Source organism: Polyodon spathula, chromosome 3 (assembly GCF_017654505.1).
Source record: "Polyodon spathula isolate WHYD16114869_AA chromosome 3, ASM1765450v1, whole genome shotgun sequence".
Lineage (NCBI taxonomy): Eukaryota > Metazoa > Chordata > Actinopteri > Acipenseriformes > Polyodontidae > Polyodon > Polyodon spathula.
In genome coordinates, this window is record NC_054536.1 from 5954879 (window position 1) to 5968386 (window position 13508).

Here is a 13508-nt window from a genome sequence, read left to right on the forward strand (position 1 = left end):
GTCCTACATTGGCCCTGTCAAAGTCCTGATCTCAATGCCATTGAGAATCTGTGGCACTATTTGAAAATTGCGGTCCACAAGCATAGTCCAACCAACCTGAACAACCTGGAGCAAATCTGCCAAGAAGAATGTGCCAAAATCACTCCGACACTGTGTGCAAAGCTGGTACATACTTACCTCAAAAGACTTAAAGCTGTTATTGCAGCGAAAGGTGGCTCTACCAAATATTAATGTGTGGGGGTTGAATGCTTATGCACCAAATACCTGATACTTGCACACGCACGCACACAAAACATATCTACAGTATATTTGGCAGGGAAGGCATTGTTTTTGCTTTGCAGTTTGTCCGGCCCTGTGCCAAGAGGAAAGTGCTCTTATCATGTGAAACATTAACTAGATGTTGCTTTGCTGAAACTGCTGTGAAGCAATATGTTTTGGTATTTCTAACATGTGCACTATTAATTAGTGAAAACATTCTCATACACGACTGGATAAAGTCTCTAATGGGCATTTCAGACTGAACCTGCCTGTGTCAGCCCCAGCTCCAAGTATCATTCATGGTTGTCAGCTGAGCAATAACAATGTCAAATGGTGCAATAGGATGATGAACATACCTGGGAGCACAGGGTCTGTAAAAAGTAGCTTTGCCACCTATTCTAGTTTTTCCTACAATGTAGTGAGGTAGGTGTCCCTTTTGAAATCTTGGGTTTTAATCTTATGTGATTTATGAAGAAGTGTTGCAAGGGCTGTCCATTAGCATCAACAGCTGGAGCCACATCCATACAGGCAACTCTAAAGAATAACACAGTAAACCACGATGAGTGATTCAGATATCTCCTGAAATAGTGAGTTACAGGAAAATAATTCAAACTCAGGTTTCTGTGGCAGTTTATAAATTACTCGACCTTCGCTCTCGTAATTTGTGACGTCACAGAAACCCTAGAAGGCAGCCATTATATTATTCTGTATATATCTGAGGTGGCAACCATACATGAACAAATAATGAAGTGCAACTACCTCCTCTAATATCCCTCCTCCAAAGAAACAAACAAGAAAAAAGCCTGCGATTTCTACATTTTGTCATTCATTACTTTACTGAGGAGCTGCTTAGTTATGTCATGGAAACCGCTTTGTTTGCCATAAAGAAAACAAGAAGACAGCTGTTCAGAGAACAGTGAACTCGTGATTGTGCACTAACTTGAAACTTGCACGGTCTACCAGTTCTTGATTTTATTTGTATATGTTTATTCATTCATTTTTGTATTATTAAAAATGTGTTTTCCTGATAAACCTCTTGAGAAAAGCCATGTTCTTATAAGGCTCAGTGACATGTGAAAACATGTAGATGACCCAGGAATAGAAATTAAAATACCAATGAATCATTTAATGTTTGGGACAAACACAATAACAAGAGAAACAGAACTGCATATGCAAGGCTTATCTAGGCGAATAACATTTGTTCTGGTGATATTCATAACTTAAATGCTTCACAAAGGTGTTCTTGCATTCATCAAGAGTTTTCTGGGGGAAGGATCTGGCAACACTGAAGTGCAATGAGTGGCGTTGCATAGAAAGTTATATATAGACCATGAGCCAAAACTCAGAAAGCCCTTAGTTTTTGAGTTGACTGCACCAGCCCTGCGACTCATGTTTCTTGGTATCATTTTGTTTGTTAACATGTTTAGATTCAATTTGTGCCTGTTGCCAATCAAAGTAATTGTCAGTTTTCATGCAAAATACCCTATGTTGGACCTACTCTTACTGTGCTTCTCGCGTTAGCTCGCCGCGCTATTAAATATGCATCTACTCAGAATGTTGTATTTAAATATTTGTGTTATTTCTTGATGTTTTACTTTTTTTAAAACTTATTTTTGTATTAGTATACAAGGCTTTTATCAGCTTTTTGTGCACTGCACCGATTGCTTTCTGTTCCAAAAACTTCAATCCATGTATACAGTTGAATTCTAGTTAGATTTTCTATCATTAATCATGTAAACACAGAAAAGTGACATTTTAAGAAAATCAGTTTACTAATTCAGTTTTCCGAAAAACATTAGTTTGCAGAAAACACTTTATCATTTAAGTGTAGTTTCTTTCTGTCACAGCTGATGTGAGTTAGTGATATGGGAGCTAACAAAAGAAACATACAGAATGTAGCATCGCCAGTTTCATATAGAATATTCTTCTCATTAGTGAAATTTGACTCCTGTTGCACATTCTGTCTTAAAAAATATACGCATTTATTTACATATCCGTGAATAAAAAAACATTTGTTATATTAATGTTTTTTTTATTTTATATATATATATATATATATATATGCCTACTATGTTGACCATAACATTAACCTGTGACCTAATATGGCTGTTGCGGTGAGGTCATGTGACCTTTTGATGTTACAGCTGCACATAGGCAGCACACTTTGGTTTACTGCAGTAATGTTTGGTACACAGCTGTATCCTTTGTGTTTCCAATGCAGATGATGTCTGGTGAACAGTTTCAGTGCCACATTCTTTTAACCTCTGATCACAGTATTGATACAGACCTCTTGTTTTTAGGTCATGTCTTTACAAGAGGTAAGCTATGATTCTCTCAAAGTTCCATTACAGTTGGTGTCAGGTAGAAATCTTATTTTTAACTTCTAGACATATCACTCATAAAGATCATTTTCACATTATTTCGTCATGCTTGCAATCCATTCGATTACGCTAGCGGAATACTTTGTTTTTGTTCACATTTTCAGTTTAGCAGAAGTTATTGATATTATCATTGTGGGGATGTATGGCGGTGTTTCATCTGTATGTAAAAATGAGCCTTGTATCAGGAGAACACTCGTCTTTCCGCATGCAGTCATTTTAATGTACTTAACCGTGATACTAACTCCTCCTTTGTTTACCTAATAACATCTATGGTAGGTCTTAAAAATCCATTTATCAATTTTTCATTAAACTATTTGTGCTGTTTCTTATTTTATACCATTCTGTACATACAACATGGTCATCAGCCATAACTTTTATGGCTCTTAACTTTTAACTTACAGGCATGACAGGATGCATGCTGCTGACGTACTTGTTAGAATTGTGTCAGGAATCATAACTGTTTTAAAATATTCCAGCTGTCTGTGTGACAGAAGTATTATTTCTGTTTGTGTCTGTTTACAGCACCAGGCTGTTATAAATATGCAGAAACTGATGAACCGTGTTGTATTGGGTCAGAGCTTAAGAATGTGGAGGGGTTTAGTAAAATGGATGAACCGTTCCCTATTGAGAAATTTGCACAAATGGAAGCCCCTGTAGAATCTATAAATGTTAGTTGTTCTTGGATAGATCTTTGGCTGTTTATTTTTTTTTACCAGGCAGGTCTAAGAGTAGCCTTTATACAAGGGGGCTAGGTGGCACAATGGGATTAATCACCAGACTGTCGTGCCTTTGGTTCTGGATGCCTAGTATGAATCCTCCTCACAGACCATCATCAGTGACTGTTCTCAACCTAGCCTCCAGCTTACGGAGCTGTGAGGGGAAGCTGCTATGGAGTCTATCTGAAGAGAGCATGACTGCAGCCAGGGCCATCGTCTGTCATCCTGGCAACAAACTTCTGTTTTGGGGTGGGGGTGGGGGGGGGTAAATCACTGATGATTGTGAACTCAAAACAATTGTGATGCACTTGTCTGTCCATCCATAACATCTCCACAAACTGCATCACCTCAGGTTTAAATTGAAGTGTGCAGCATCTGTATACACATACAATAATAACTGATAGAAAGGAATATGCTTCAAGTGTTGGGTTAATGTTGACACTTGGAGTTCATTTCAAGCTATCAGGGTGCTAACGGACAGTGTCAGCCTCATTTCTGTGGGGCATTCACATTCACAGCAAGGATAAAAGATGTTTTCCTGTTTTATGCCTCTTAGCTTGGCACGTTCAAAAGCTGCCTTCATAAAATGGAAAAATAGAACCAGTCTGAATGAAATGTATTTTCTGCAGGGGGTGTGTTCAAGGTCAATAAGCAGAGGTTTGAAGTGGAGTAACTGCACTTCTATTGTACTGCCAAACCCGACCACATCATGAAGTTATAACACACATTGAACAAGACTCATGATCTCTCTAAAATAGGGGAGAGCTTGCATACTTACTTAATTTAAACTAAGTGATAATCCTGTGTTGTAGTTTGTGTTTGAAATCCAATTATACTGAAAAATATCTAGTTAATAAAGCTATTAAAGTAATTATTTTGAAATATTCAGTAGATTTGAAAATGTAACCCATTTAAAAGTAATTTATTTCCAGCTTGTAAGTGTTTGCATCTAAAAATAAGACCATGATGCTAACCCTTTCTTCTTTATACTTTTTAGTTTATTTTTGATTTTTTTTCCACTTATTTCTCAGCCAGTTGCTTTTTTTTCCCCAAGCTGTTTTCATGCACAGAATTGAATCAGGTTATTTGTAGAAAGTGTTCATCAAAGTAGCTTTAATTACCAAGAAAATTCTATTAGTTTTGTGTTTAGTTTTAACTAAGTTCTCATTTCTGTGAGCACGACTCTAGCTCTTTGTATGAAATTACAAACAGGCTTTAATTATATTGCAATTCTCTGTTAACATCATCGCAACGCTAATTGAACAATCAAAAGTAGCTGTTAAAGAAAATCTACAAAAACGTTTCCTTTGCACTGGTTAATGTATAATCCATCCTTGTCAGAGTGGTGAATGGCTTGCTGGTGAGTACAGACGCTAACTCCTATATACATTTTCATTCTTTTGGCCCTTAGTGCTGCATTTGATTGTGTGGATCATGCCATTTTAATTGATCATTTTTAAAGCTGGGTGGCCTGACTGGAGCTGGTATGAATTGGTTGAAGTTGTATCTAACTAACAGACAGTACTTTGTTTCTTTAGGGGAGTCTGTATCAGGATTACCCACTATTACTTGTGGTGTAATGCTGGCCATATTCAACCGCATACTCAATGTTCCCAGTGAAACACGTATTGAGATTTTTTTGGATTTCATTTCAATATTATATATGTATGTACCGTATTCTTGCGAATTTAAGACGCCCTCAAATTTAAGACCCAGCCCAAATTTACCACCCTCAATTTGAGGAAAAACGAAAACATCAAATAAATTTGCATTTACAAAGACACAACCTCAATTACGCATGTGGAGTCAGTTTGCGGCCGTCTACTGTCACACAGAGCAATAAAGATATGTGCTGCTTCTCATTTCCAGTCATGATTACTCGCACCTGTATTTCTCCCAATTTGTGAACTGTGATATTGCTTGGCATGTCAAAAAATATGGGGGTCTCATCAGCATTTTTGATCTGTCCAAGCTAGTACTGTTTGTCAGAGTGGAGCCTAATACGAAACGCTGAAATTGTAAAAGCTTCTCTTCAATTTCCTTAGGAAGCTAATGACGCGTCTTCAAAATGGCTGCCTGTATGTCATGGATGATTCGAGATCGGGCAATAACGTTTTGGTGTGTCTTTTCTCAGCTGTCAGTCACATTGCTGTTTGTGTATTCAGACAGTGATGTCTTTGTTGTCTTTTCTCGGCAGTCAGTCACAGTGCTGTTTGTGTACTCGGGTAGTCATGTCTTTGTTCCTCTTTTCTCAGCAGTCAGTCACGTTGCTGTTTGTGTATGCAGACAGTGATGTCTTTGTGTGTTTTCTCAGCAGTCAGTCACAGTGCTGTTTGTGTACTCGGTAGTCGCTTCTTTTGTTGCTGATTGAAATGCATGCATCACTACACTGTACCCTAATTTAAGACACAGGATATTTGAAAAAATAAAACGATTTAAAACATGTGTCTTAAGTTCAACATAATATGTTATGTTGTGGTAAAAGTCTAAATTCGTTCAATCCTTAAATTTTACTGGAAAGTATCAACATTTACCAAATAAGGTGGCAAATAGCCGAAATTATGAAGAAATAGATTGCTTTTCAGACATTAACCATTTAATCTTACAGTTTACCGAGGCGTATTGTTAAATGCAGGTGTGTCATCGAAAAATGTATTTATTCCTGCATATAAATTGTCCATTAACAAAAAACATTAGTCGAACAGTATATATATTTCTGCATTTCCATTAACAAAATAATCATTAATGAACTTACAGTAATGCTCAATTGAGCAATTTAAGCTAGTTCAACATGGTGCTGAACAACATTGTGATCCACTTCTGTAGAACAACCAACATTCTGGTAAATTTGTGTATAAAATAATTCACAATGGTGTTGAAGAATATTCCACTCCAAATACATAGTACTTTGATGAGAAATAACATTCTGTTAAATGCAAATTAAATAACTTGGTACCTTCATTTTTTCAACAGAAAGTCACACTGTGGTTATGACACAAAACGTGACAGATATATTTACTTACTGCAGCATGATAGACCCTTGTGGCACTTGGAGTTAGTCCTAAATCCTTACAATGTGAGCAAGCGAGACATTCGTCTTCATTTCTATATTACTGATTTATTGACTAGAAATTGAAAATAATTAGTGTACGATTACTTCTAAGATGTTAGATTTACTACATTTATAATTAGTTTATAGTAAACAGTAAAGCATTCACCATCATGACCAAAGGAAACAGTTATTATTGAGAACTTTCAGCAAGGCCCCATGGTTAATGGCTGTTAATGTGTGTTAGCGTCAAGTCTGGCTTCTTATGCCTTTGTTTTATGGTGTGTTTTTGCTGCCAATGAGAAGTATGAACATGGAGAAAGGTCTTGGTGGTGATCCAATTTTAAACCAATGTGTTTTTAAAACAAATCAGTAATACAAGCAAACACATTAGATTAACAGTATGCTGTGCAATGAAGTTGTCACATACACGTTTCTTATTTGTATGCTTTTGGAACTTACTGTTGGGACTGTTGTTATTGTCAGTATTTAAACAGGTAAATCATGTGTAGATGGTATGAAAGGACATTTTAAGCAGGTACATTTTTTGTGGTGGTTCTTATTTTAAAGGAGGTAGTCTAAGTTGAAATTAATGTCAAGGCTCTTAGTTGTTTATTTGAATCTGATATGTTTAATTAAACAATTAAGTATTGGGTTTGAATCTCCTTTATTGAGTAAATCCATCTGAGCCTGTTCTGGTACATTGTTATTGCATTTCTGGACCATAATCCCCCGCTCCACATTTTAATTATTATTTCTGTTTTATCACAAACAGGTAACTACCATCTGTCTCCCACAGTGAACATGCCCCAGGATGACACTGTCATCATAGAGGATGATAAACCACCTGTTCTCCCCGCTCGCCTGTCCAACCAATCATCATCCAGCTCCCACGATGACATGGGATTTACAACCGACGCAGCTGGTTGCTGGGATAAAGAACTCCAGCCAAATGAATGGTAAGGGATTATTTCTGTATGTTTATTATTTTGGAGGGGAATCTCCAGGGGTTTTTGATGTCATAATTTGTTGGGTTGTGGCTGCCCTGCACACCTTGAGATCTTGTGTTCATAACTGATGCGCAGCGGCTTTCTGTTATTCTCTGTCACTGGTTACTGCTGGTGTTCAGTACAAATGTGCCTATTCACTGCCACCCTGTTTAACCCCTAGCCTTCATAATGAACAAGATTGTGTCTTCACATTTGGAACGCAGTTCTATTGTATGTTTGGCCACATTTAACCGAATGTAGTGTCATATATCCATTTCACTTTGTGTTTACAAGCCATTCCCCTTGCTCTGTGCTCAAAGGTTATGCTTTGTTCTTGTTCATAAAATACCAATTTATTTGATCATAGCTTAAAAGAAAAATCTGTTTTTGTTTTCCGTTATTTTGTTTGGAGACTAAATGTTGACAAGTGTAGTTTTCAGAAAACCAGGCCAAACCACATTACATATTTTGGTCAATGTGAAGTTGCATCAAACGCCTTTTGGTTTATTTTGTCAGAAACCAACCCCCCCTTTTAAGAATGAGCTTACTATCACCACATATTAAAACATCTGCAAAATATGGTAAAACAATGTTTTTTTATTGGCTTCTTTGTAGCACACTGCCGTGTCCGTTAAATCTATGTTCTCGTCTAGACTTTCCGCTACAGGTTTTAAATGAGATGTTACTTTCCTGACCTTTAACAATTTGAATTTTACATCCTGCCCAAGATAAGTGAATGGACACATGTCAAAATTCAATAACATTTCTCTCTTTTATATTTAACCAGTTTTAAAACAAGAGACCGAAGAATGATGCTTAAAAAACATTTATTTTTCACATTCCATTTATTGCTTAGTAGTCATGGTAATTTCAGTACTATGTTTCTAAATTCAAAGCAGTTTAACATATTGACTTTAAAATTAAATTAAAATATCCCGTTCCTTGGTTACAAATGTTAATTTTACTGATTTGAGAAGGGTACAATGTGATACCAATTTGATTTAACAAGGAGGCTTCCAATTTGTAAGTCAGACTCTCTCTTAGATGTGTTTCACATTCATGGAGACAGCAGACAAATGTATAAGAGGAAAAATACCAGCTGTTTTCTGACTGACTAAAAGCTGGGACATATTGAGACCTACAGTTGGCTATCATAGCTATCATAGGATTGTTTCTAGCTAGTCATTTTCTAACTGTTGATATTCAAAAATACAAATCTGAAAAATAACTAATGTTGCTACTGTCTTTCCTGCCATTTATAATGAGAAATGACTTCCAATGTGATGCTTCCTGATCATTTTAATGGAAGAACTGTGTCACTGTGGATTAGGCTTCCTTCACATGACACTGTATATACGGTATGAGAAGGACTGTGCAGTACTGAGACTCCTGAGGCCATTGTAAATTATTCATGTTCCACCAAGTTAACACAAACACACTGAGCCACACACAGTAACATGCATGCTAAAATAAATTGAATTAGGTCAACAGTTCTCAAGAACCTCATTGTTCTTGTTAGCTGTGATTAAGAGAAAGAGATAATGTCTAAACCACAGTTCATTTAAGGATGTAGTCAAAATTTATAAAAAGGTTCTCATAGTCAATTTGTTATATTAAACCAGACAACAATATTCTCATGCTGCTGTTTGTTTTCCAGTCTTTGAAGACCAGTTTTTTGTGCATCACTTAAATGTTAAGGTTTATTAGGCCCAACCCTGAGGCTGACGTTCCGAGCTGCACTTTGGGATGTACCAAAGCTAGGTGGACATTGTTATTTGTAACACAGGAAGTGATGATCCGAGTGTTACCATTGTAGCAGGATCTGGGTTCTTCATCTGAGTACAAGCGATATTCTGCCAACATTCTACAAGCCTTTGGACCCCCTCTAAATGATCTTTATACTACCATTTAAACCCAAAGCTATTGGGCAGTTTGTAGTTGTGTTTTTACTGTAAGTTTATTTATCTTAAATCTTAAGGGAGCTCAAAAATGCTTAATGACATTAGTACTGGGGAACAAATGTAAATAAAAACTCTTGCTGTATATCAACCAAATAAAATATGCAAAGCCTGATTCAGTTTCTGTTCACATGAATATAATAGTAAAGCCTATGACCAGAGCTGCTTCTCCTTTTAATAAAGGAGGTGCCCTTAGCTTTCTGGGAAACTTGCCCTGTCATTGGGGTTCCAAATTATAATTAGGCCATTGCTGTGGGGTTTGCATGTGGCAGTCTTTAACCTATAACTGTTTTTACCTCTGGGAGCACAGCATCATCTGTATTCATGTAGGTAGCAATGCATGACACCCAACAAGCGCTTTCTTGTGTCTGTTAAGTATTACACCAAGTATTCATAAACATGTTTTATCATGTTCAAAATAGGTCTGAACTGTAGAAAGCAGAAGTGTTGAATGAGAAACATCCAACACTACCTGTCCACCCAATTAAGAGAACTGACGTGAACCCTGAATATGTCAGCCTGTTTATTGCCAGCACATTTTAAATAACTTGGATCCCAAAAGGTTGCTTTTGCACGGTGGTCTTCACTTGCAAAATGTGTTTCCATGTATTCCATAGCCCCAGGCTGCTCTGATGAACCAGATCCCTGCCAAATCCACAGCCTGCAACATCTGTCCATGTCACCACAAACTATCTTTAATGATTGTTCGGCATTCTGACTCATGTTCCCAATAAAAATCCAATCGTTCCTTATTCTGTCAGCTGTTTTTTTTCGACAGTTATACTCTGTATCCATAAAACAGCAAGTGTTCATGTTATCATGCTACTCAGAGCTACACATGCTAGATGTATAATACTTTAGTATTACATGTTGCCTATTTTAAATGGACTAACTTTCCTCAAATATATGTTAGCACAGTTGTTAAATAAAAATCAAATATCTTACACCCTGTATAGAAATATTTAGACTGTTGCATTGCCTTTGTGTCTGACCTCCATCTTTCTTTAAACGTTGCCACAAGAGAAATGCAGTATATATTTTGTGTGTTTGCACTTTTTATATGATGATATTAATGTGTAGGTTTTCTGAAGTCCACGTTTATTTTAGATATCATTTTATCCAACATTATGTAGCATACAGGTCTCTCAGAGCCATGACACCATGGATTTTTGAGCTGAACATTGATCTTGTTTGGTTCTTGCTGACTGAAAACACCATGTCATGGAATTATACCACAGAGTCCAGGGTGTGTTGAGTTATCAGCTTCTAGACACTAATCACTTCTGCTGAAGAAATGAACACTGCAATAAATTGTAGCTGCATCCCTGACTGCTGCACCTCTTCCAGCAGCAGATAAGCATTCAGTGCTAACTTATGCCTGAAAGGCATGTCTTGAATTGGAATCTGCCAAACATTGTTATTTATTACTGATACTTACGAGAGATAAACTGGATGGATTTAGTCATTGGAGGGATCTCTGCTGATTTACTCTACTGTACAGGTGTTCATGCCTCAACCTCATTATGCACTGGTCTTTATATTGCATACATTCATAAAGGAGAACATCATAAATCTGTAATTTGTCAAACATGTTTATTTACTGTAGTTTTTGCCACTTGATGTTCCCAACAGATTGTAATGACAGTGAGTATGTCTGTCACAGAGTTAAAGAGCAGGGTATCACTCGAAAAGAACTGTTGGACCATGCAGTTTGATTACGGTTCATTCACACTTGTAATAAGAAGGAAGGAATGGTTCGAAAGCACATTGTTTGACACACACACACACACACAAACACACACTGATACACACACCAAATCATTTACATAATGCAGTATTGAACTGGTGTCATTCAAACCGGTCACTATGGGTAACAGCAGTAATATCTACTCCTTTCGTATCTGAATATTACAAATGAAAATATATAACCAAAAGGTCCTTAATAAAACAAAACGGTGGGCAGTGATTTATTTTTGCTAGTGTTAGTAACAGATAATGAATTTTAAGCATACATGCATATAGAATTCATACTGTACAGTATACACTACTCTACAGTATACTGGACTGTATTGGGGCACAAACAACATTTCACTTAAATAGCCTCTTCAGGACAAGTCTTCGTAGAGTATTAGAAAATGCAGAAACAAGTCTGCCATTAGGCAAGATGATTTTGTTTGGCAAACCAAATAAGAGTTTAATCACTGAGCCATGTTGACGCATCATTTAAATCACTAGTGTAAGTCGAGCTGTCCACCTGCATGTGAGACAAGCAAGTCCCAACATGACGAGAAAAATAAAATAGCTTGCTGCTTATATCTAATGCTGCTGCCACTGCGAGCATAATCCCGGAGAAATCTGACACACTGCCAAGTGGCAAGAAGATAGATAGACTCGGTGACACACTTTTTAATATTGACACTTGAAAACCAGGCTGTCCTGGTAAAATCATTTATTATTTTATATCTGAACTTCTATACTGTCCCTATGTCCCTCATCTCTCAGAAGCATTACATACACAGACTAAAAGAGGACTATTTAAATGTGTATTCACTGCTGGACTTGAGGTGCATTTTCATCCTTTGAGACTGCCGTGAAGACTGGTCCCACCGTTTGTGTAAGTAGGATAGGGAAAGCTGCTTGCACATAGGCTTTGTGCCAGAAGACTTTTACGTTCATTCTTCATTAAATGTATTTTCCATATCTGGAAAAGGAGACCAAAAAAACAAAAGAATATCAGTCAGGGTACTCACTAGGACAAAAACATGTAATTGTTCAAAACTGTGGCCAACTCCTGTGGTGGTTTTCACAACTACATCTAGCAACCAGACGGCATCATCTTCTTTTCACTGTTTTTTATTTGAGTATAAGTCTTCAGGGAAGTGAGGGAGCAAGTATCAGACAACTGCATCATCATTCTTTAACCCTGTCCGTTATGGAAAATAATTCTTTCCACTGCTATACAGGGCTGTCTTTGTTATAGAAATGTATCATAGTTGTAAGGATGCTCTCCCCCAATTTGTGACTTAAACGTGAGTCATTGAATAGCTGCATTGTTCTGTATTTACATTAAGCCAGGCCCCATCTCATTTTTAGGGTACTAATTTAAAAAAACAGTGGTCATTTTGTGCTGATTTTCACTCTTCATGGTGTTAAAGATAATTTTTCTGATTTTCCACCAATCCTCACCAAACTACTATCATACACTCCTAGCCTCCTCTAGGTGTGTGTGTTTTAATCTGATAAACTCTTTTGATCATATTCAGTTATTTATAGCCTATCGGGTACGGTGCAATTAGAAGGACCCTCTGTATGCGGACACATTTGTTGATGCAGTGCTATGGGATTTGTAATGATTATGAAGTACAGTAGACAGTTTAAGAAACCCACAGTGTGCCATAACTCTGGACTGGCTGGTAGATTGAGTTCTTGCTCAACAACTACACTCTTTGTCATCCACTTCTGATGTAATTTTTATATAGGTATTTGGTTATAGTCCTGAGTAAGATGAAGGTGTCCTAATGTAAGCTCGTGAAGGACACCTGATTGGCTGAGTTATTGAAAACTGTTTGTTGGGAACCACTTGTCTGGTTTTGTGGAACTGTGGAATTCTACACTCCATGGATGTGAAGCCTGGAGAGCTATTGTTTCAAGATTCTGGTCATGTGTGATGTGGTGTGTATGTAACGGGCAGTGTTGTGTGATACACTGCCATTATGGATTCTGTCCTGTCTCCCTGTCGACAAGAACCACAAGATAGAGCAGCCCAGATCTTTTGCATTGAGGTTAAGGCTTGGTTGCTGTGCGTGGGGTTGGTGGTTCGCACCCAGCCTCTGTCCTGTTACGTGTACAAAGAATATGTACCAGTATATTCTTGACATACCTTGTTTCTTTGTCTGGATCCCAAAGTATGTCATCAATATACGTTAGTGCACATCATTTTGAAAGCTTTACCCAGGCTTTCATGATCATAAGTAAATGATCTGAAATTGTTTGCATCAGTACACAGAGGCTGAAGTGAAAGGAATTTGGACTCCAAATTCTATTATTGAGTCAGACCTTCACTTTTTTAGTGCAAATTGAAAAAAATGATAATTGAGTTTTAGTGGTTTATAGCCTGGGGTCTTTGGTCCACGTTCTGTCTGTAATAATAAACATCT

The 13508-nt window shown here is 37.2% G+C and overlaps 1 protein-coding gene across 7 annotated transcripts in view; it reads left to right on the forward strand.

Annotated features, from left to right (window-relative positions):
• LOC121311053 (partitioning defective 3 homolog) overlaps positions 1-13508 on the forward strand; it is a 358770-nt gene that overhangs the window by 221809 nt on the left and 123453 nt on the right. For all 7 annotated transcript variants that reach the window (XM_041243850.1, XM_041243852.1, XM_041243853.1 and 4 more), the window contains one exon: positions 7180-7363. In XM_041243850.1, coding sequence (XP_041099784.1) covers positions 7180-7363 — 184 coding nt within the window. The remainder of the gene's footprint in view (positions 1-7179; positions 7364-13508) is intronic.